Source organism: Aquila chrysaetos, chromosome 19 (assembly GCF_900496995.4).
Source record: "Aquila chrysaetos chrysaetos chromosome 19, bAquChr1.4, whole genome shotgun sequence".
Taxonomy (NCBI): domain Eukaryota; kingdom Metazoa; phylum Chordata; class Aves; order Accipitriformes; family Accipitridae; genus Aquila; species Aquila chrysaetos.
In genome coordinates, this window is record NC_044022.1 from 318,076 (window position 1) to 343,297 (window position 25,222).

At 42.6% G+C, this 25,222-nt stretch overlaps 1 protein-coding gene and 1 long non-coding RNA gene across 3 annotated transcripts in view; one reads left to right on the forward strand and one right to left on the reverse strand.

The window, feature by feature from the left end:
• FREM2 (FRAS1 related extracellular matrix 2) overlaps positions 1-16,432 on the reverse strand; it is a 142,925-nt gene extending 126,493 nt beyond the window's left edge. The window contains exons 1-2 of the mRNA XM_030042908.1: positions 11,293-16,432; positions 5,403-5,492 (exon numbers count right to left, since the gene is read on the reverse strand). Coding sequence (XP_029898768.1) covers positions 5,403-5,492; positions 11,293-16,432 — 5,230 coding nt within the window. The remainder of the gene's footprint in view (positions 1-5,402; positions 5,493-11,292) is intronic.
• Positions 16,433-16,760: 328 nt separating this feature from the next.
• LOC115353586 lies at positions 16,761-24,926 on the forward strand. 2 transcript variants are annotated; one of them, XR_005930922.1, is made up of 3 exons: positions 16,761-17,098; positions 17,522-17,657; positions 19,848-24,926. It is a non-coding gene; the product is annotated as an uncharacterized LOC115353586 (long non-coding RNA). The 2 variants fall into 2 exon arrangements; XR_003927620.2 differs by having other exon boundaries at positions 21,779-24,926.
• The last annotated feature ends 296 nt before the right edge of the window (positions 24,927-25,222 follow it).

The window sequence follows — 25,222 nt, forward strand, 5'->3', positions numbered from 1 at the left end:
AATGCCCCTGTGAACTAATTTTTTATTTACAGAAAGGTTTATTTTGAGGGGTTTTTTTCATTTCATTTGGTGTTTTTTTATAAACTGTAGTGTCAAACTACTGTTTAAATCCCCTGGTAATACTTACAGCAAGAAGTGTGACATGTGGAAAACTGTTTGGGCACCAACGCAGAGTATATAAAAACAGCAGCAACAAGCCTGGCAACAGAGCAGAATCTAATACAGTACTTGGCAAATGATGGCAAACATACTGGCAACTTGTGATGCCCTCACTTTTAAGCCAAAGATATATGTAGTTGATGTTTCTTGCCAAGACTAGAGTGCCCAAATGCCATATCAAGCAAGGATGCTGCAAATAATTGCCAATGACATTTTACCAGTCTGCTTCTTTAAGAACTGTCAGATATTGAGTCCAAAATGTCTGTTCCTACACTATTATTATAGCTCACCCAGGAAAACACATCAGTGTTATGGCTTTGAAAAACAGCACTGACAACTGTTTTAGTTTAATAATTATACTCAGGAGTGTAATACTATTTTCTCACAAATTAATAAACCATACCAGAATGGTGAAATTCCTAAAAATATATTTTTTATTTAGTAAAGTGAAGGATGACAGATGAAATAATTGTATTTCACAGACTTAATGGAATTTATCTCTAAAGCAATAGAGTAGTCCTCCTGTAATTAACATAATTTTTTGCATAAACATATTTGGGAAAAATCTATGAAGTTTTCTCAGAAATTAGGTTTAAAGGCTACCTTCAGGGAATTGTTTTTGAAAGATTCTTGCTTCAGTAGGGATTTAACCAAATGTTAGTACAGGAAAATGCAGTGCTGTGTTAAGGCATTTAGGGATCTGTAATGAAAAGTTTAAATGAGATTTAGCTAATGATGTAAATCACCAGTTTCAGTGAGCCTTGGCTTTGCAATGCTTTGGCTTTAAGTTGGAAAAGCTGCCCAAAGAGCCTGAAATAAAAAAATTCTTGTTTTTTTCCTTCCCTAGTGATCCTCACATTCCTAAAACAGCCATGAGAATCTGTCATTACTTCCCCTTTGAAACCATTCTACCCTTGAGGCACTGTACTGCAAGACACCACTTAGCAGTCCTAAAGAAGCGGTTTGGAAGACTCCACTTAAGCGGTGAGCAGAGAAGGGAGTTAGGAAGGGAGGGACAGATTATGGTTCAAATTAAGGCTGAACAGGAAATGGGTTTCCCCCTTGCATGATCTTTTGGGGGTTTTTTTTAGAATGCTCCAGGCCCAAAAGGCCCAAATCAGGGTTATCTCATTTTTTTCCTCAAAACAGGAAAATTTAATGGAACTGACTGTAGTGCAAAACACTGTTAATATGGCACCAGCCTCTTGCAACAAAAAATACTGAGGCACATAACACAAATTTCTTCCATGGGTGCTGCAATCCTGGTTGAGTTTCCCAAGCTTCAGAAGACAGAGAGGGGAGGAGGAAGAACAAGCGAGGCAGACTACTGTGATGAAAGCACTAGCCAAGCAACAAGCAGGTCAACAACAAAGTCATATTTTAAAAATATTTTGGGGCAGATCGCTATTTAGAACAGATGAACATTCCTTCACCGACTTTACACGGTCTGAACTTGAACATTTCAGTTATCCACACACCTGAATAGAATAAAGAATTTTTCTTATGTGAAGCAAAAATGAAGACAGCAATAGTCCTTTACAGAGAAGCTCAGCTCTTTAACTGGCATTCAGCACACTGCTGTAGTACTGCTACCCCAGTCCCAATACCCATTGCTGGGCAAGGGAATGTATTTGACTGTGATACTGCCTCTGGAGGTATGGGGTTTGTGCTGGGGTTTGAGGTCAGTGGCAGCTTTGGGGTATGTTTGTTTTACTCTACACAATCAGCAGAATCTGGCCAAAAATCAGCCTTAAACCAGTTCAACCAGTTTCACATTATTTGATACAGCACATTTCATGAGAAAATACCTTCTACAGATTGGATAGGTGGGCATTTAGATTCATATTCTTATTCAATTATTATGACTTACTGCAGTGACATTAAAAAAACTCAGACAAGCAGAGCATAAAGTGAAGGTAAACGATGGACTTCAGCTTTAACTGTGCATTTTCAGTGCTAGTTTCTCATGCAAGGAGTAAAAATGCCTCAGACAACTCACAAGGGATGTAGCATGAAATTGTAGCATGCAGTTTTCTGAAACAGGCACAAGAGCTCAACACACTGGAGCTAATTTCTGTCAACTTTCATTCCATACGGATTAGTGCCATTTTGCATAGCTGAAGCACCAACTCTATGCATGTATTTGGCAGTGCCATACATATCCAGTTTTGTCAAGCTTTCAGTAATATGAAGTTGCTGCAGACACTGCAGCTTCTCATTAAGTTTATCAGATTTAAGTTACTCTGTGAGTCTGTTTTTCACTAATTAAAAGGCTCAAGCATTTTCAGCTGGATCTTTTTCTTCAGCCTAGTGAGTCTCTCAACAGTGTGCAAATTTACATACCACAAATACATCCAGGAGTTCAACTAGCAGTCTGGATTTCCTTTTTTTTTTTAGGTCCCCACAGGAAAAAAAAAAAACCAACCATTTTCCCTGCCTTCTGGTAGTATTGGTTCCTTTACTAATCATCAGGATTCACCACTGTCACATGCTTGCACTTGCTAAGATGAGTTTTTTCTCCACCTTCTTAATAGAATGTGGAGGCCACTTCTGAGGAAAGAGATTAAACTGAGACTATTTTGCAAACTTTGTGAAAAACAAAATTCCACACTTTCTTCAAGGTTTTGCTAAAATGGTCTCATAACTTTTTCACTATCAACAGGTCTCCACATGATCATATTAAGATCAAAATTCAAAACAAAACAGAAAGCAAATTGTTAATATGAAATACGGTAGTTTCTGTCAAAGCATCACACAGCTAACTCGGCAGCACCCAGTATACTACAGTGTCTTCTTGTTCTAAGTATGACAGAAATGCAAGGGCTCGCCCACTTTAGAGCAGATCATCTTGAGGCTAAATCCCTAAACATGAAGAATAAAAACCTTTTCTACCTTTAAAAAATATCGGTGCTGATAAACAGCTGACTTGTGTTCCATTTATTTCACTTTTTAATTACTCTTATGAAACATGCCATTTAAAGCCAGAAAAGCATTACAGCCATATGTAGGTAGGTAACTGATGCTGACAATGAGATTCTTTCAAAGCTTAAAACCTCAACCAGTTCTTTCTGGTGAAACCTCTCATTTTGGTTTGAATACAGCGGACCTGTGCTCTTGCTTGTGAATTACAGTCCTAAGGGCTTTCTTCGCTTTTCTTCTTAAATGGCCTTCCTTTCTCTTCATATTGAGCCCATTTCTGTTCTCTGTAGTTATAATCAGAAAGTTATCATGAGACAGCCATAATCCTTGAGCCATTCTCCACTTGTCTAGACTGCAGTTTTCTCCCTTAGCCAGTAAGTAAAAAAATTTGTTCCAGTACCATATTCCATGCTTTCAGATCCTAGGTCACGATTTGGTATGCAGCATGGCACTCACGTTACTCCCACTGTCAGAAACTGAGCAGGCAAGGGGCCAAGAGATGGCAGAGCACTGACTTTTGCTCTTTTCCCCTCACTTACACCCCTAGCCTGCTGTTGCCCTAACTTGCTTGGCATAAATGCTAGCCGCATGTACAGGATAAACAAAATTCAAATCCACAACAAAATTCACACCAGAGCAGTTTGATGACTCCTTGTACTTGGCCTCCAGGCAATTGCCTGAGGTAACAGACTCCGGCTGTTACAACTCTGCCAAGTAGAAGCAGATGTGGCAGGTAAGCTCTCCAATGAAAGAAAAATTCTTGGTATAGCATCGGAATAATATTAAGTGCAATTTGCTTTAACTACACATTTGCCACTTGAAAGTGTTCAAATAGCACGGAGAGAAGTCTTACAAACGTTGGGTTCTCAAGGAGAAACTCAGTTTTAATGTTAATCAGTTTGCTCAGAGCAAACTTTCTTCAGCTTTAATTACGCCCATCACATGAAACCTTGAAACATCTCAAGACTGAGTTTTTGTTCACCTACTAGAAGAACAACTTGAAAATCATGAACAAGGTCACCATGTGGTGACACCTGTCATAAGAAAATGATGATATTACTAAGAAAATATAGCACCCCGTGCTCCATTATCTTTACTTAGTTTTAAATTTCTCTAACCTATATCTCAGTTAAAAGAAAACATTTAAGGAAAATAAGTCAAGTGTTACAAACTCTTATCTAATACTTGTTCTCTGATGTAGCAAAGATTTGCAAAGACATTTTCAAAAGTCTCTAGAGCTACTCTCTCTTCTGTGCTTGTCCAACACAATGAACAGGAGCACATGCTTTAATATGCCGCTCCAGAAATGATAGATGGTGACAAAACTGTTCAATCTGTGACAGACAGGACAAATCCCGGCTCACTGATCTTAATACTGTTAATTGGCTGTGCTTCTTGTGAAGCAGTAACACAAGCTGAGTACACGAGCTGAAAATAAGCTAACTTGAAGCATTTTTTCTAAGAAGTATATTATTAAATCAACTAATAAAATTAATTGCCAATTACTCATAGAGCTATATATCACATATTAAAAAAGGTATTAAAGTAACATAATCTATAGCCACTTGTTACAACACACAGGAATATCTACATTTAGGAATATCCACATTAAGTACAGAGTTTGGATGGAAAAAAAAAGGCCTGTTAATGTGTTTTGTTTACCCCTTAAACTGTTCTTTCGTTGTTCTTTACAAACAAACAAAAAAAAACCCTACATTTTTTTTCCTCAAGCGAGTATATGCCAGTATTCTCAATTTGTTTTTATTCTTTTTTTTTGCATTCTCCACAATCCTACAAAACAATATTAGTCAGGAGAATTCACATCAGTCACCTGACAAAGACCTTTGACAAGGCATTGAGGATTCTGTTATGTTAAGCAGGTAGAATCAGACCTTGAACTCCATGCAACATGTACATCAGAGACAATGAGTCCATATGAATAGTTTTATAGCTGGAACCTTTAAAGAGGTAGGCAACCATAACTGCAAATCAAAATTTGAGAAGTTTCTCAAGATAAAAGGCATATGAGAATTTATGTGTAAAGAGCCTGGACAGGGAATACAAAGGTAAAACTACAGAAAGCCCACGTTATCTTAGTAGACTTAGAGAATTTCACTTTCTTGCTAGAGTAGGTTGAGCTTTTTTTCATTAGATGCAATTACCATTCTATTGACACCTCTCAAAATCACCAGAAATAGTTCACAATATGGGAAAGTCATAACAAAAATCATATTCCAGGAGGTAACATGGACTTCCCTCAGTTAAATTCAATGTTCTTAAACTCTTTCAAAAACAACAAAAGCACAGATCTTATGAGTACTCACCACCATCTTCAACGATGAAATGAAAAATGTCACTAGTGGCATTGTCACCTCCTCGTAAAACATAGCATATCTTCATGCCATCAATATCAGCTGGAAAGAGGAAAAATAGATTTTATTTTAAATGCTGAAGGTAAGAAACTGTTTTTATAGAAAAACTTGAGATGTATTAAATAGTTCAGCTTCAACAGAGAGAGGTCAAGGTTCTCTAGCAGAGTTCAGGCATTTCAGTATTAACAGCACTGAAGTTTTACATATACCATTCATTCTCCCTCCCTTTACTTCCCCCTCCTCAGTGCCCTCTTTCTTTTAAGATGTATTTACAAAAAGAACTGAAAGGAAATGTAAAAACATGGGCTCAACAGTCAGAACTACTACAGATTTTTAGTGGGGCATTTTCTTAAACAGAGGTGTATCTTCACTAAGATACTGGTTCTGCCATTCTTCATCCTGAGAAGTACTGTAGTAGTCACAGAAAATCTGTGGCTGAAATGGGAGCAAAACCCAGGGTATTTTCTATGTTAAGTTCTACCCTCCATTCAAGAGGCAAGACAAATTAGCCCACACGATCCGCCCCCTGCCTCTAGAACTAGATTACTCCTGGCATGTGGTCCACCTCTAGGACAGGATATCTGTACACATTCTGCAGTAGAGAAATCTCAATCTCTTTAGTCCCCCACAAAAATGCCTTCTCCACCAGATCATCCTTCCTAACAGCATGTTTTCAAAGGATATGGCATATAATCTATATGAACTGAAATAAATAGTGCTCAAACACTTACAGTACAGTGATTTGACTGTTTTAAGAACACAAATACATGCAATTAAAGTACAGAAGACTTCAGTAAGAGAAAATTCAATGCACAGTTTTGAATCATCAATTGCAATAAAGAGACTATATAAAAGGTAAACAAATATTTATTAATATTGTGTTTTCTGGTTTCCTTGAGCAGTGATGAGAAACATGTAATACATAAAAAGTAATCTTTGTCAGTTTCTCTGAAAGACTTTTATTGGTACAAATCCACGTCTGATACTATTTTAAGAAAAAGTGTTAGAAATTAATAGCATTAAAGTGGAGCTCAAGTACCACCCAAGTTCTCCTCCCATGTTAGGGCATATGCATTAGTAAAAAAAAGCCGAAGGCACTTTTGTTAGAGCTCCTCAAAATCCTCAGTTCCAAAAGTAGCCAGACATCTTCTAGGGCAAACAAGTTAAGAGCATTATCAGCAAATATATGTCACTGAAGAATCTCTTCCATAAATATTTGAAACTTAGAGATCAAAAATTCATGGGGCTGTAAAGAGGACGCAAACAAATACCTCTTCATGCCAGTGGAGCAAATAAATCTTTCATCTTGCAAACACTTACACAAGTACTCAGCTTTGCCCATGGGGGTGACCTTACCAAAATCCATGGTTCCAACACATATAAAGATAAGCACTCAAGCCAGCTTTTGCAGGACCAGGACCACCTCATCAAAAAAAAGTCGCTTGTCATCCGAACATCTTAATTTTGTCAAAAGAATTGCAAAGGAATGACCTGTTTTCTGTTCATTATGCTGGTTATATTAAAACTTGCCTAGTTGTAAGCACAATTCATTACTGTATAACTACCGTGCCTGCTAAATATTAATGTGATATTGGAATTCTCCAACATAATTTTGAAATCCATCCAACAATTTTCTATTAAAAAAAAATATAATTATCTCCACTAGATCAGGGCACTGATTTCCCATTTAAAATTCTGCGAAACTGATGTGGTTATTAAAGGTTACATGTATTTATATATATTCTTTAAGAAACAAATGCACTTCGCAACTTCATTTGTCTCTCTGAAAACACTTGCCTGAAAAAGAAGATAAAAAGCATTATCGGGGTGAATGCTGAATAAAAGCATTGCTTGCAAAGTGCTGTGTATTTGGCTGGAGTAGCCATGTAGATATCTTTGGCCTCAGGAGGCTACATGAAGTGCTGAGACATCAACCAAGCTATATTATTGCCAAGGCAGATCCTTACTCTCCACTATTCCTTCCCCTTCATCCTGGCTCCTCAGCACACCTGCAGAGCTGTGGGATGTGACCTGGCCCTTACTCACAAATTTACCCATGTGGGACCGGGGACTCCCAAAACCACGCTCAGCAGTCCGTCACACTTTGTACATTCAAAACATTATCCAAACATGAGCTACCTAATTGTTATATACCACTAAACTTCTTTAAATGTGAAAGACTTGGCAGTTCCTTAATAGACTTTCCCCACTTTTAAACAAATTATCTAATTTTAATGAATATCTACTATGAACAAATTCCAGCCCTGACTTGCAGAGACGAGTGCAGTACGACTATGCAGACACAATATTCTTTGTATGTTTTTTTGTCCTAGGACAGCACTAGACTAGAAATTACCATGTGGCAAGTGTTTTTCTTTAAGCTTTCTCTTCACTAGCACCAAATTGTAAATATAAAGCACAAAGAAATAAAAATGAACTAAAAGTGCTGCTTTCAGGTGTAACGTGAAGTAACAGACAGTACCTGAATGAACTTATGAACCGCTTAATGTATTTTAAGAATATTTTACTTTGTTACTGTCACTTGCCCATCTCTCTCATTCAGATTATTTTAACAATTAAACAGAAAAGAATAAAAAGCACCAACTATTTGCAGAATTTGGGGACCTTTTATCAAGAAGTTAATTCTTCCACACTCTAATACCCTCTTTGAGCAATCCCAATTAACTCTATGAGCCTCGTGAGCAAAAGATTACCTATTGTACTTGTGGCAGAAGTATTTGATGTATACTAAATAGAAAGCCCCACACTGAGTGTTCCTGAACCAAATAGACAACAAATCTCCTGGACATGCTATATTCTGCACAACTGCATTTTGACTGGAGGCTTTTAGCTCATCTTGCAAGCTAGGCTAATTTCCTTTCTAGCACTTGATAAAGTTTTGTGGGCAGCTATTGAAAAGCAATCTCAAGCGTAAGGCAGAAAGCTGTTTGCTAAACAATCGCTCTGCCCTCTCTTTCAGTTACAGGCACTCTGAAAAACCAAACTGCTCAAGCTGCTTGCACACAATGACTCTTGTTTCATCAATGTTACCTCACTCAAAGCGGTCAGGCTGCCTGTTCTTACAGTCACAGACCCAAATCCAAGGAATGGAGTGTGAGGTGGTAGAGTATTAGCACAGACTTCACGAACTATTGAGCAGCTTTCAAAACTCATCTGCATGTGACCCTGAACAGCCTCATCTGACTTCAAAGTTGGCCCAGTTTTGAGTAGGGATTGGACCAAATGACCTCCAGAGGTCCCTTCCAACATAAATTGAAAGACTGTAACGATGTTTTACAAGCCCCATCAGGACCCATGCCTGTTAATGAAACTGGCACTATTCAGCATTTTGTAAGAGGTTGCCCCACATGGCAGGATAGGACCCCTAAAAAGGGGGGAGATCAATACATAAAAGGAAAGTGTATAACAGCAGGTCCAATAGTCAATACAGGAGCATCCCAAAGTCAAAATTATTACTCATGGCCGGTTGCAAACCCTGCACTTACATTAGGATCATTAAAAATAGGACAAAAGAGGGTCTTGTTTACTCCTGCCCTGAACATTAGATAATTATTCATCTCAGTACAGCATAAACATGAAATATGCATAAATTCACTACTCTGGATTTGCCAGCATTTTGCACATTAATGGTAGTAGGCCAGAAGGTGAGGGACAACAGTGAACTACACACAGAGTTTTGAGTATGCGTAAGGCCTCTGTGTCTCACATTACTTCTCAAAACTGTGGCCTTCTAGATTCAGCCACGAATTTTTGTCTCCCTGCCATTCACAACCTCTCCCATACCCGAAGTGGCTACAGACAAGAGGGCATCTGAGGAAAAAGGAAAGGAAAAGACAGTGCCCTTTCATCCACGACTTTCACTCCCAGGTTATTCTATGACTTCCAGCAAGTTCTCTTTCCCTGTCCTCAGCAGATGTATTATCCCTGTGTAAGCTTGCTGCTTTCTGGCTTTCATGCAGCCTTTCCAGATATCTCTTCTCCCTCAAGTGCTTGGCCCTGCATTCATAAGACATTTTTATGTGTTTGCTTCATAAAATACAAACCATTATAAAAAGCATTCAGGAAGTTGAGAAGAGAGACACCACAGAAATAACACAAATGCTCAGGAGGTATTTGCTCATAGAGGCCAAAGGACAAAATTATTGAAGAAATGTGTATTTCTTAAAAACACTCTTCAACTCAACACAAATGAGAGTGCTTGTGCCAGTACTGTCAGGGAACCTGTGAAGTTATATCATTTTCTGGGTATCCTCACTAGCTTTAAAACCAATTTTTCCTAAGGGTTGCATGCTTCTCACCGAGCTCAGGCAGCCCCAGGATATTAAGAAAGCCTGCGTGAAGCCCAGTGAGCATGCCATGTGGTCAGACTGCCGACTGAAAGCCAACTAACAACTTCATTTGGGTCATCTGACAAATGTGCGCCTGGCCACACGGCACAAAAGAGAATGGAATATGTACCTATACTAAGTGCCCCCCTCCTTGAAAAAATGGGACATCACTGTGATATGCAGTGGTCTGCTTTCAAGGAACACCCACTCAATAATTCTACATTCCCCAACGTAAAAAAAACCCCAAAAAACCAAACCATTAAAAAAGTGATAATCTGTTTATTTGCTCACTCCCATTCTCTTCTGTTTCTCACTCACCCCGACAGCGATACTCTTAATACTACTCACAGTTCACTACTGAAGCCTTACATTTAAGGAGCTTTGGCAGCTCCCAAAGCTTAGACATGGTTTGGTCCCTCCTCATCCTCTTTTTTTGCACTAATACTGCAAACTTAGGCAGAACTTAGGGCATCCCAGCCATTCAGAAGTACATCAGGCCTGTTTGCAAGATTTGGTATATCTGACAAGAGCATCACTACAGCCAAGACTGTAACACGGGACACATACCAGTATGGGCTCTGTGAAATGAAATACAACCAACTACAATCTCTAGCCTTACCACCTACACAGCCCAGCCCATCTGGGCCCCTTTAACTTTCAGTGTCCATGCTGTTGTGCTGTCTGCTCGCTCCACAGCTGCAGGAGGCTCCAAGAAAACTCATTTCATTGTTAATTAACCAGATATTAACTCATTGCAAAGTAAAATGGAAAATTTTCTGGAGAATAGCTAATGCTCCCCTTTCAATTAAAGTTACTTCATAGCCTTGTGTTGAGGCTTTATTTCAGAACATATGGCACATGTGGTTTTCGTCCTATTTATACCACCCAGTATTTTAGTTCCATGTAAAAAGTAACTACCACTGACATAATTTTAAAACATTTACATTACCTTTTATTTTACCACAAACACTCTGTGGTTAAGATTTGTGTAATTACGGCAACAAATGCACTCATAGTATATTATTTCCCCATGTTTGGGAAATGATTTTGCTTTTACAGTTAAATGCACTCAGACTGTATGGCAACTGATACTCTAGCCATGGTATGACAATTAGTTAATAATAGCTTGGCCACTCCCATAGCTTTTTCTAAATAAAACTGTTTAAAGAAGGCATTCAGCCTCTAAGCATCTGGAACCACGTGCAGCCCAATTCTGTCATCCAAATTTCTATCACTGGTAGAAAGTCCAAATCAGTTATTTGGACTGTAAGCTCTCCAAAGCAAAGATGCTCCTTTGTTCAGTGTTTATCCAGTAGACCCCTTTGCTGTTTAAAGCCGTCACAGATGCAATAAATAATAAACAGAACTGAAAAACAATAAAGCCATTATAAATAAGCTCACTGTTGGAAAGTTTCGCCCACCAATTATTATAGAGATTGGCATGAAAAAGAATATTTCCAATGATCTAAAGAAAGCACAGAGCATTGTAATACCTTGGCTGAACTGGCTGATGCTATGGTTGCCTTTCCCCAGGTGGATCAGGAAGCCATGGCGCGGACTCTCTGTGATTCTGATCTTAAGAGTAACCTGTAAACTGTCCCTGTCTTCCACTTTGAGCACCTTGTTGGTAATCAGAAACCCAATGTGACCTGTGGGCAGAATACGGAGAGTCTGAGCACCCTTATTTATTACAATTTGAGGTACACTGTTGTCCACAGCCATTATTCGAATCTTCATAGTCTGAGGTTTCCTTGTTTCAAACACAGTGTTGGGGAAGACATAGAAATCACTATGAGTGCCATCCGTAACAGTGAAAGAGAAGCTATCCTCAACTGATTCTGTGCCATCATGTTTGTAGCTGATTAGATTTTCATTTAGATCTTGTTTAGTGAAGGTGGTGACTGGTTTGGAGCTATTAAACATGATCTGACCATGAACTGGTATTTGAGTGATGATAAATTTTAGCAATGCATCAGGTGTATCTCTGTCTTCTGCAGTCAGTTCAAACGGGGTTATCAGTTTGTATTCATTTTCACTCACCACGAGGTTATGGATTGTGATGACAGGTTTCTTATTGTCCACATCACTGATAGAAATTCTGAAAGTACGAAATACAGGATTATAGCCATCAGTCACCTCAAACTCAAAGCTGTCCATCTTCACCTCATCTTCTGAAGTGTGAATGTAATAGACTTTATTGCCTGCTAACAGGAGTTGAGTAAAAGTGGAGATGGGTACCCCAGGCTGATCTGTGCATTCAAGATGACCACGAACAGGTGCTCTGGTAATAGTGAAAACTAAGTTCTCATCTGGACTATTCAGGTCACTGGTGCTAAGCAAATCAGTAGTAAGGGTTACCTTCCCTCCTTCCTTCAAAGAAACTCCTTTGCTGATCACATCTGGGAAGACAATGTCAGTGCTACCTATTGTCACATAGAAGTAGCGGTCAATGAGAGGATTTATTCCATCTGTCACATCAAACTTAATAAGATCACGAACTCCTTCTTGGCCAAAATGCATATATTGAATTAAGTTTCTATCCACTTCATCCTGGGTGAAGTTCATCCCCAGGGTGATATTCTCAACTCCAGCTGAAGGCTTTATTCTCTGCAAGAGGCCTTGTCCTGGCCCGTATCTTATAATGTATGTCAAGGTTTTGTCTTCAGAATCGAGGTCAGTAGCCTTCAATATTCTGTTATTAATAGTTCTAGTTTCCCCTATTTCAATCTCCAAACCATCATTGATAGCCATCCTGGGTGTCTCGTCATCTACAGGAATAACCATGATGAATACCGTTTTCCTAACGGTATGTTTACCATCTGTGAGTTTCACCTCAAAACTGTCCTCCTTTGTCTCAGAGTCATCATGTTCGTAGAGTATGTTGGAGCTCTCTGTTATCTGATCCAAGGTGAAGCTCTCCACTAGGACAGTTCCATTGACCAGCTGGTTCACAACGTGGCCATGCCTGGGAAGCCGGGTGATTGTGAACATTAACTCATCAGCAGGGATGTCTGCATCAGCTGCATTGAGGATAGGGGTATCAACAACCAGGCTCATGCCTTCCATCACAACAAACTCTCGCATAAAGATTTCAGGCTCTTCATCGTTGATTGGCATAATGACAATGGGGAAAAAGTGCCTTTGGGAAAAGTTAATGCCATCAGAACAGCGGAAAGCAAATCTGTCTTCAACAGGCTCTACACCCTTATGTATGCTTTGAACATAAAAAATATGCCCTTGACGGAGGTCTTTCAAGGTAAAAGCACTTATAGCTATACCTGCTCTGGATTTTTCAGATCCTGGGGCTGGAGAGATGTTCTCTACATACCCAGATGTGGGCTGCGCAAGAATGGTGCAGAGTATATCATCACTAGGAGTATCCACATCTTCAGCTCTGAGGTGAGCAGGAGTAATGACCCGTTTGTCGCCTTCCGTTACCATGAACTGCTCCCCCACAAAAATCTCTGGGGCTTGACTGTCAACAGGAAGAATGGTCACCAAGACCGAAACTCCTTGAACAACATTGCCCCTGACACTCCACTCCTCAGACAGGTCAGACAAGGTAAGGTTGAAGGTATCTTCTTTGGGCAGAAGGCCTACTTCACCACCAGTGTGAGCATATACCACAGCACCATCCAGCAGATCCTTCTGGGAAAATCTCTCTGCAGGCACCCCTTGGACCAGGATGTTCCCATGCTGAGGAGGATCCTCTACGATGAAGGTCAACATTAAGTCATCTGTATCCTCATCCGTGCCCTGAATGACATTAGCAGTGATTTCAGCAGCACCATTCTCCAGCACATCCAGGTAGGAACCAAGAGTGCCTGGCGGCAACTGTAATGTAGGAACCTCATCATCAACTGGGTGCACGTTCACTTTCAGTGTGATGGGCACAAAATGAATCCCATCACTCACATCAAGCCTGCAGGTATCACTGTTGGTCTCAGCTCCACTGTGCACATACACCACCCTCCCTTGTCTGATATCCTCCAGGCCAAAGACACCTCCTGGAATCAAACTGTACCCAGAAAGCTGCAACTGGCCATACCGAGGAGCCTGGGTCAGGATAAATCTGAGATGGGCAAGTTCAGTGTCCGTGTCACTGGCATCCAGCTCAGTTGGACTAAGAACATGGCTGCCTCCCTCAGGCAAAGTGAAGCCAGTATTAGTGATTTCAGGAGGCTGGTTATCCACAGGCTGCAGGTAGATGGTGAAAGTCCCTTCAGCTGCATTGCCAGCTGCATCTTGTACTTGATACTGAAACTGAATCAAATGAGGAGCCACCCCCAGTTCTTCCTGTGGGGGTCGGTACGAGATCTTGTGATGATTGATCTGGGCCTGGGTGAAGTGGGTAACTTCCACAGAGTGATCCTCAGTCAGCACGAGGGATCCAAGGCGCGCTCCATATACATCTGGAGGGTGGTTAGTGTCAGTGTCAGTGGGGGGCTGGGTTATTGTGTAGCGGAGTTCACGGTCCCCTGAATCCTGATCTGTGTAACACAAGTGCTTCCTCCGCAGTGGGGTCACCTGCTGCTCTGCAACTATTAAGTGCAGGCTGCTGCTACTATGCAGCTCTGGGGCTAATCTGTCTACAGGATGTACCCGGATCACAAAAGCCTGTGGTCTGGAGCGGTTGGGTGGGTCATTGTCATCCTGGACTCTAAAGACGAACTGGTCCAACATAACCCCAGGGCCAGGGCTGTGAGGCCCAAAGTGGTGGTAATAGAGACGCCCTTCCACAATGTCCTGCTGCAGCCACTCTCTTACTGGCTTTTCATAGATTAGGGAGCTCCCCGCTAAACTCGGCACCCTCCTCCAAGAAAAACCCTCATCATCTTCCTCCTCTTCCCAGCCAGGAGGTGGTTGTGCTTGACGGAGGAGGAGCTGCCCAGCAGTGGGGCCAGACTCCACTGTGAAAAGCAGGATGGCATCCTGCGAGTCAATGTCAGTGGCACTAAGAGCTCGGGTGGTGATGGGCACTGTTTCACCCTCAGCCATGGCCAGCCCCGTGTTAGCATTGAGTAGGGGCGGCTGGTCATCAGTGGGCACCAGGGTAATGGGGAAAAGGAACTCAACGCGGTGGCGAGAGCCACCATCTTCTAGCCGCAGCACCAGGTTGTCACTGAGCGGAGACTCACTGCCGTCATGCTGGTAAATGACCCGGCCTGCTGCCAGCTCAGCCACGGTGAAGTGTTTACGATGGGCGGCAGCTGCTGGAGTGTCCTCCAGGAGCGTGAGGTGGCCGTGCCTCAGCCCTGCCACCACGCTCACCCGCACCTGCTCAAGGTCATCCTCATCACTGATCACCAGGTTGGGGCTGGGCCCAGGGCCTGAAAGAGGCCGCGACTGCCCCTCATAAAGCACGAGGCCGGTGTTGCGGGTCACCACAGGTGCCAGGGTGTTCATGGGCTTCACCACAATCACGAAGGCAAAGGGCTCTGAGGCAGCACCCTCTGGGTCCAACACCTCCAGCTCGAGCTCGAAAATCCGCTCCCGATCCGAGTCCTCCACGGGCGGCTGGTAAGCGATGCGCAGCTCCCTCACATCCTGCTGGCTAAAGGAAGATACAGGCAAGCTCCGGTCATCTGTGCTGACCATGTGGCCCTGGCCGGGGCCAAAGGGAGAGGTGATGTTGAAGAGCAGCAGGTCTGGTGGCGACTCAGCATCCTCAGCTGCCAGCATGTCAGGTGTGAGAGCGGTGAGGACGAACTGGTCCACCTCCATCATAAGCATGGCCAAGAAGCTGGGTTTGGGGGCCACATTCTCAGTCCCAGCCCGGATCCGCACCAGCACCTGGAAGTACTCACGCTTCAGCAGTGCCCCGCTGCCCGCCGCCTCCCGCAGCTCTGCCACCAGCGGCACCAGGTCGCGGTTGGGGGAGCCGCTGGCTGCCGTGTGCCGGTAGCGCAGCCCCAGGCGCAAGAACTCCTCGCAGTCCCACATCGAGGCGGGCACCGGCCCGCCCCCCGCCGCCTCCTCCTCGCCCGCGGCCGCCGGCGGGGAGTTGAGGATCTCTCCGTAGCGGGGCAGCCCGGCCAGCGGCGGCAGCAGGCCCACTCGGCAGCGCTGCCGGCCCGGCTCGAAGGCGAACTCCAGGCTGCGGGCGTCCAGCGGGTTGCTGGTGCCCCGCAGGCGCTCCACGGTAAGGGGCAGGTTGCGGGTGACGATCTCCAGCTGGGTGAAGAGCACCTCCACCTCCAGCACCAGGGGCAGCACCAGGGAGCGGCTCGGCGAGTCGTAGCGCAGCTGCAGCCGGACGCGGTCCCGCGCGGGGCTGCGGCCGCCCAGGTGGGAGTACTGCACCTCGCGGGCCCCGAAGTCGCAGGGGAAGCGCCGGGGGCTCAGGCGGCCCGGGCGCTGCCACGACGGCTCCTCGTCCAGCACGGTGAGGTGGCACCGGTCCCCCGGCTGCACCTGCAGCACCAGGTCCCGCGCGGGGTCCAGCCAGGCGGAGCGGCCCAGGGGCACCCGCAGCCCGCGGTTGGCCACCACGACGGCGGCCGCCTCGGGCGCCCACGGCGAGGAGACGGCCGCGCTGTCTGGCGGCGGCTCCGGCGCCCCCACCCAGGCGCAGCGGGCTAGCAGCAGCAAGCCGGCCAGCAGCCGCCGCGGCGCGGCGGGGAGAGCCTGCATCGTGCCCCCGGCAGCCGGGGCGATGTGGGGGGGGGGGGGGGTGGGTGGGTGTCTGCGCGGCGCAGGGGCCGAGTCGCCGGCCGCCCGGACCCACTCGCCCCTCACACACGCTGCGCTCTGAGGGGAGCGCGCCCCGCTCCAGAGGGGAGCCCCGCGAGCTGCGATGCCCCGCCTCGCGCCTCCGAGCGGCCAATAGGCGCCCGCGGGGGGGCGAGGCCGTCTGGCGCGATTGGACAGAGCGGTTTGCCAATCTTGCAAGCTACGGGGCGGGGGGAGGACAGCCTCCCCCCCTCCCTGCTCCGGCCCCTCAACAGGTTGTCGAGGAGAGGGCGCCGAGGGAGCGTAGGGCCGAGCCCCGGCCGTGCGGGAGCGGGAGGGAAGGGGCAGGCGGCGGGCGCGGATTGCCCCGCCGGCAGCCCCCGCGGGAAAGGCGCCGGCGACCGCCCGGAGCCCCCGTGTCGGGGGGAGGGCGGAGCTGCTCGCCCACAGCAGAGGAGCGGTACCCCCTGCCAGCCCCGCACCGCCGCTCCCCGCCTGCCCTGCGCTGAGCCTCCCGCTCTTGCCTTAAATCCCGGCTCCCTGGGGCAGAGCGGGAGCGCGGCGGTCCTCGAGTCGCCTGCAGGGAGGGCTCGGGGTCTCCCTTCGCCTCAGGGGACGGGGCGACAGGTGAGCGCGGGGCGGCGGCGGGGCGGCAGGAGCGGGGCTGCCCGAGAGCCGAACCAGGGTAACGGGGGATGGGGGGGGGGAGACAGGTGCCGGGAGGAGACGGGGGCGGGTCACGCGGGAAGGGCCCCGGGGCTGCCGCCGGAACGGTGGGCGGTGAGGAGACCCGCTCGGCGGCACCGCCCGCCTTTGCGCCAGGAAGACAACGGATAAGGGTCTCCGGGGCAGAACGCGTTAGTTAATACCCAGTTTCGTTCCTCGGAGGTGGCTAGTCACAGCAGCGGGTGAATAAAAGCTTCGCAGTATTTCTGCCATCTCGTGTCTGCAGTTAAAAGCATATTAATAAGAGCCGGAGCTTGCAGGAGTTATTTGCCCTTTAAAGTTGCCAGTGGCAGGCTCTGACTTTTTGTTCATCTTCTCTCACAGCTGCTGGAATTCTTTCTTGCTGATGAAATGTGATCCACGGTCTGTTTTAAAACAGGTTTCTGACAATATAAAAGCGAAAAATACTAAGGAGGGACAGATTCAAAGACGACCCAAAGCTGTTTGGAAATGACTTTGTGTAAGTTTGTGATGCCTTCTTTTAAAATAATCTCTGAAGTTATCCTTCAGTGGTGGAGCAACATTATGGCATGTGATCTTGTTTTCTGTATGGAAAACTTGAATTTGGAATTTGAGGCGTGGGCACAGTCAGCCATGTTCACATATAAGTATTCATTCTAACAAGTAATTCAGCTTGGTTTGGGGTAGGGGGACATCAGTGCACACCTGTTCTACAATGTTGGATTATTGTAATTTGTGAGATACTTTTATTATATTCTGTTATTGACATACCTGTGGAAAACTGCAGAAAACTATTTTGTTAAAGTGGTCTGTACTGAATTACGGGCTTGGATGCTGCTGCAGGAGGTACTAATTCTAGTAGTTAGATATCTACTAAGTTAAGCAACACTAATACCATTTCTCTGCCCTTATGAGGCATTCACCCTGGATTTCAGCAAGTTAATGTCTTATTTGTAAGCCTCAAAGAAAAATAGTTCAGTAGAAAAAGTTGAGTCCCAGGACCAAGAATCTCCCGTAGTTTCACAAACATGGTGTTAGTATCTCTTCTTGTCAGAGGTGACAATATTCAGGATGGAGTGACTGGAATTGCCCAGATATAATGGTCTAGTGTCAAGTCCTTGGTTCTGTTTTAAAACAGACAAATAAATAAACAAAACCTAACAAAACAAAACAACCAAAACCAAATGACCCAGCACAGAGATTTGAGGTAGCATTGGGGTGATTTGAAGGCATTTCTGCCTGCACGGGCATGAATAGCTTAACTTATTAAAGATATGTGTACCATCTAAGTTTGATTCCAAATTTAGGCTGTAGTGAAATGAAGTTTTACAGAACCAATGTTCAGTAGAAATCTTCACATTTACTCACTTCAAGGGAGAAAGATTTTCCTTTTTTAAAAATAAACTCCCTTTTGCAGAGTTTGCCACTCAAACCATGTGTGCATATATGCATGTGTGTGTAGAGAGACTTAGTGAAAAAGGGTAATAAATCACTTACAAATAGCATCTAGCTTTTTTATTTGTTGTTCTAGCAGAAGAAAAAAACCCCAAGGTATCTAATGAAAAGTGCACTATTTTTTTTTCCAGTTTTTAATATTCTTAGACTGTTAGGGATAGCAGGTAAACATGTGCCTTTAAAATATTTTCTCTTTAATGATGATGTGTTTTGAACCATGTTTGTAACAGAGCAATCTCTTCTCTGTTAAAGTCAGTCCAGTATTTGTTGTGATGTTTATCAAGAGATCATATCTCTTGGTAAAGAGAGTTAGAAAAATCTGGTAGATGAAGGAACAGCTTTTGAAATACCTGTGTTGAAAGTGAATGCAGAAGGGCATTCCAACAAATAAATTTTAGGCAGATTTATTTTCTTAACTGGGGAAAAAAAAAATCAAGAGAAAAGTAATGAAGGGATGGGATTGACCCATCTCTGATACATATGTTTCTTATTTTCAGTGGATACAGGGTCAGGTTGTTTGATTTCTATTATCTGCATCATCAAGTAGTAAATCTCCATGTACAAACAGCAGAAGTCCTCTTTATTTTTAGCAGTTGCTGTCTTGTCAAACAAGTCAATGAGCTCTTGTGCCACAGTCCAAGTATGAAGTGCAAGATGTGGGTTTTTTTCTTTTCACAGCACAACATAAAATAAAAAGTGCTCCAGATGATAGATTTGATAAGAATTTTTAAAGGATTTTCCTTAGCTTGCTGACTTGTTGGCTTGTGCCAACAGTTGTGTTCAAATCGTACTCGAAGAAAATTAATTTTGGCTAAATTCTGATCTGATCACATAGCTGTAAATCCAAAGTGTTTTCCTACCAATTGTCTCTGAAGTCAGTGTAACAAATCAGAATCAGGCCCAATAACAAGTCCATTGATCTTTTAAAATAAATTTTTGGTGAATAAGGTGACTGGTATTTGACCAGGGAAAAAAAGAATCTACATATCCTTGCATGAAAGCTTGCAGCTCTGCTACACTATATTTCTGAGTCTAAACAGAAACAGAAAGCTTTAAGACAAAGACGACCTGCTCATTTAACAGAGTATTAATAAATAAAAGTGTGCTCATGGAAATCTAGTGATGAACATTTCTTCTGAAATAAATTACCTGTGAGGTTCAACAGGATAAATCTGTATTTAAGACATTTGTTTATTTAAAAATGAATGCACATCTATTCTTATTTTAAATGCAGCCCTTTCTGAGAGCATCTGGCGTCTGCTTTTGATGATGGATTACAGATTTGTAATCTTACTGAAACCTACACAACTCAAAGTTCCTGTATAAGACAAACAGAAGTTTACTGCTCACCAAGTCTACATATAAATTTATAGTTATCAAAGACTGCCCTCTGTTGATCTAGTATAATCTTAACATCTTAGAAGCCCGATTTTTGTTATTACATTACTTTTCGTAGGAGTTTTGTACTTAACGATGGAATTAATTCCAGAGATGCTCTTCAAATAAATTAGTAAAAATGAAATAATTTTGATGATTAAATACTGGGAAAGGACACTAAATATGACATAAATATGTCAGGGGTTTTTAACATTTTCCAAAAAGATGTGCCATCTCTTGCCGATGTATATAAACTATCTTGCCAAGGAAATCAGAGGAGCAGGGGGAGAGGATGGAAACAGCATATGAGATTCATGGGAGCATTTGGACACTTATTGGTTGTATAAGTAATTTTGCTATTACAATTCAGCTCTGAAGGCCATGTAAAAGCAAGGTGTACAGGACCTACTGTGGCACAGAGAAAATTTTCATCATTCACAGGTGATTCGGTGTACAAAGACCAAAGAACAGTCCTATATAAATAGTCTGCCAAAACAGAGTAAAAATTTGAAAATGTTAAATCAGCCAGATGAGAGAGTGTCTCACTTCCCTGTGTGTAGCTGTACTTAACCAAAAACGTTTTTGTTGCTTCCATACTCACTTTTTCTTCTCTTATTTCATCAATGAATTATTGTGCAAGTGGTTATTTATAAATTATCTGGCACAGTTTTTTGCCTGGGTATATGCAAGAATATTGCCAAACTAACTTTCAGTGATCCTTTTTCTGCCAAGTATCTCAAGAGGCAGACAGCTGACTCAAGAATCCTCTGTCCCTGATATGTCTTCTTTACCATCACGCTCTGTAAATGTGGCATTGTCTTGAAGCTGTTCTCCATTTCTTTCATGACTTCTGTTTCAGTCCAAATATCTGTTGCCCTGCAGGCAGAGATGCTCCTGAAAAGTCCAACACCACTAAATCTTGCATCCATAGTTTTAGTTCCCTTTGCCTCAGGTAAATGTTTGTCTTGCAGTGTGAAGAAACTTCACTGGCTTCTGTCAGGATAAGGTTTCATTCCTTGACTAGTGAAACTCTATACAGTCTGTTCTCAGAATTGTTTTCTGTTGATGCTGGGATGAGTATAATGCTGGTTTCTACATTTCATGTACCTACAGTAAATGTGACCACATGACCCAGCCAACATTTACTCCAAAACCCAATCCAAAATCACTCTCCATGTTTCTAAAGCTCTTCTTAGACTTTTGTCTTAGTACCTTGTGATGTTTCTTCTGCTGTTGCCCCAGTAATTGTTTTCACTTGCCTAGCACTGGCACCCTGCCTACCCTCCATGTCTCTAGCACTATTTTTACTTCAACCTTGGTTCTTTGAAAACCTACTTTTCAAGTCAACCTTCTTCAAGCTCCTTCCCACTTTAGATCTCATCAGAAGCAATGTGTTTTCCTTTACATTTTTTCTCCTCTGCCTTTTGATCATTCTTACTCTTGTTTCAAAGCCAAAATGCAATTTCTTGATCTCCTATTAACAATGAGAAAAGACTTGGTAATTTGCTAGAGTAAATAAGTAGTTCCATCAATCTTTCTTACCTATGGTTTATGTCTTGTGTTTGGACTCTTCGAAGTTTTTTTACTCTGATTATGGAATTTATAACATTGCTTTTAAATGTACACTGACACACACACATATGTTCTTTGATGTGTAATGAAAGCAACGATAGACACTATAAGCAACATAGCTGTTTTCAAAAAATATTTAAAGACCTGGACTTTTTGAGTCCTCTCTCAGATTTCCCCTGGATGAAATTGGTGAGTGGTTGGAAATGTTCTTGACAGGAACTGGCCAAATGCTGTCACCAATGACAATGACAAGTTCATTTCAACGTGGAATCCAGAATAGGTGCATGTTGATATGGGTATGTATTGTGTTAGACTATATTTATGTAAATTATAATTATAGCTGAAATCATGTATCAACAAGGAATTATTGGTAAGATATTTATTACTTACAGGTAAGTACTTAATAGCTGGTGGAGGTCAATACAGTCAAATCTTCCACGTTTATACATTTATCTGGAATGCCAATTTTTAATTTTTTTTTTTTTTTTTAACTTTAAACTGTGTCTATACTGGTTATCTACTCTAATTTATATTGCCATGTTTTAATTAGAGATCACTGCAATTCCAGTACAGTCAAGTGCTTATATATTTTATATTTAAAGTGGTGGACTGACACCACTTTATTTGAAAATGAAAACAGAATGGAAGCTATTTAGTGGATAAGACATCAAATCCAGGCTAAGTTATTTAACTCATCCTGTCCCACAAATGTCCTACAAATACATATTTTCTTGTTAGGACACATGCAACATTGGGTTTTTTTTCTGGTAACACATGCCTGTTGTTATAAAAAATTGCAACAGAGACTTATTGCCCTTCCTCTCCCTGTTCTTATACTTTCAGAAAGGATGAATAATGGCTTCTCAGTAAAGCTGTTTTGTGCTGTGGCTTGTGTGCATTTTGACATCTGCAATACAGGCATTTTATTAGTGTAACCTGTGGAAAACATTAATGGCTGAGAGAGCAGAGATCGCTTGGTTGGTGCTAGAGTTAAGGTTATTCAGCTGATGGTGCAGTCTTCTGAACTAGATAGAAAGTGAGAGAGAATCAAATTCTGATTTTCATGACAGAGTTGTTTATGAGTCCACGTTTGATTTCTGTATTAAGAACTGTAAGTTTAAAAAGTAGGAGTTCAAATTCATTTCATTCTAGCACAGATGTTAAAGGTGGCTGAGGTGAAACTTTTTGGAGTAGTCCATTCCTCTCTCTTGACTACAGTTTAGTATCATTGACTGGTAGTGGCAGTGTTCTGGCTGTTATGATTTAAGGGTTACTCCCTTAAATAAGCAAAGGAAAACTTGTACATAAAGGTAATATCTTTTAAGAGATTTAATAGAAATTACTGAGGAAAAATAGAAAAGCCTTTGACCACATAAGCCTATCTTATCTCCTGGCCTGCCATAGAAACAGAGAATTAAGAATATTTGACCAAAATTAACTTTCTTATAAGTCTATGAAGTAACTTGAGGAGAAGTTGGGCAGTTCCTGTAGAATGAAGGCGTGCATGATGAAATTTCATTCAGAGGATGATCTTCCTCCATCATGGGTTACAATGGTTAATAATTTTCTGCATGTTTCATGTTTAGCTGAATGATCAGTGGTGGGGAGAGACTTGTATTGCACCAAGTACTTACATCATATTAAGGTAGCTCATTCAAAGAGCCAATCCATTTTTCTCTAGAGGATTGATCTCAGTGGTCGAGAAGCTTTTATAACATGAGCATGATATTGTTCTTCTCAAAATAATTGCAGCAATATCTAGATGTATGTTGCTATCTTTTTTATGTGTTTTGGATGGCTGCTGGTCTTATGTTTGTGGGTGAGTAAGTTGAATTGTTGGTAACAGTGCAGTAATTCTGCAGCTGACAGAGAATTATATTTAGTTATAATATTTAGAATTATTTGCATTTATCTGAGCCAAGATGTTGATTTTTGCCTATTAACAGAACTCTTTTCTATCAACTAAATATTTTTTATACACACCTATACTACAAACATGACATACTGCACATTTTATACAGTATATAGTCAAGTTCCATGACAAAGATTGTTAAACTAGGCCTGGAATATCAGTCAAACAAGCTGTCAGGTATCCCCAAATTGAATGCTTTTAATGATTGAGGACACTATGGTATATGTCATAAAATAAAACAAATTCTTTTGAAGGATGATCCTGCCATCTTTGTGTTGACCTTGCATAACTATTAAAATTGCATATCAAAGGCTGAAGAAACTGTAGTTTAAGCACTTAAGATGCCATTCACTGTAATTTTCTCTCTCCTGCTTTATAAGAGAAATTTTACCTAATCTTTGTAGCTTCAGTTGTCATAACAAACCCACCCCACACAGGCGGTTTCATCATATTATAATTCAAACAGTATCACAGCCAAATACACAATTTCCTGTGACTGTAAACTATTGGCCTTTATGTTAGACAGCCACAGGCTGAAAAGTAAATGAGAACTAAGCCTTAAGATTGTGAAGAGGACAAGAACCAGCATTCCCCCTCCCTTTTCATATCCAGATAGTGATGTCAACCACTTACTATGTTTCCTTTCTCCATAGACATTTCCCTAAATTAGCCAATGTTAACTTTACTCCCATTTTGCACACAACTGGGGTGAATACAGACAACTTAACCTTTTAGGTCTGATACTGTGACTTCCACTCAGATGAACCTCATATTGTGTTCCATGAGTTTTGCCAAGATAAGAATCACAGGAAGCTTAAAATGTGACAGATGAGGATTTTGTTAATGTGTAAGTCATATGGATGTAGGTGTCTGTTTCACCTGCATACCTATTAAAATTAGGCATTTGTAACATTGCAAGTTGATCTCCAGACACTTAAGTAAATTGGTTTCAAACCAGTTCTCCAGACTTTTATTCGCATTCAAATGAACCATCAATTAGTGTCAATATATACTATGAAATAGGAGCTATTCTGGAGAAACAGCTATAAAACCTCTGGATCAAACTGATTTTACCTTACCAGTAATGCAGAAGGTGTTCATCACAGACAAAACCCAGCAGTTAACAAGAATCCCAATTTCAGGTTACAGCTCATTGTAAAGGGAAGATTTTTGAAGGCATGGATAAGTACTTGATGCCTAACTTTTGTCAGAGGCTGAAGGAGTTAATGTCTCAAACACTGTGGTGGGCCAAGTTCTGCTCAGTGGTGCGCTCTGCGTAACCACGAACCTGCCCAGCAACGAACCCAGCCGCAGGCTCAGCTCACCATACATGGCCAAAGGTCCAAGAACGGTTGTACCTGCGGGGAGGGAGAAGTCACTCCCCAAACGACCCCAAGCCCACCGACCCATTTCCAAAAGGTTCTGGAAGCACTAACTGTGCATGACACCTAATTAGCCCAATGAGTTTGAGGGCCCGCCTGAAGGAGGGGCAAGGAGCTGATAAAAGGACGCAAACTGAAGCCCCACGTGTGCATGCCCACCGGAACTGGACCCCTGGGCTGACTGGACCCCTGGGCTGACTGGACCAATGCTGGACCCAGGATCAGTGAAATCTTCTTCTTTTCTCTCTCGCTCTTTTTTTTTTTTTCTCCATAATCCCCACACCTCATCTCTTTAGACATAAACCGTTGAGCCAGTCTGGGACTAGGAGTGGATCCAGCCACCCCTGGGCTCCTCTTTGAGGAGGA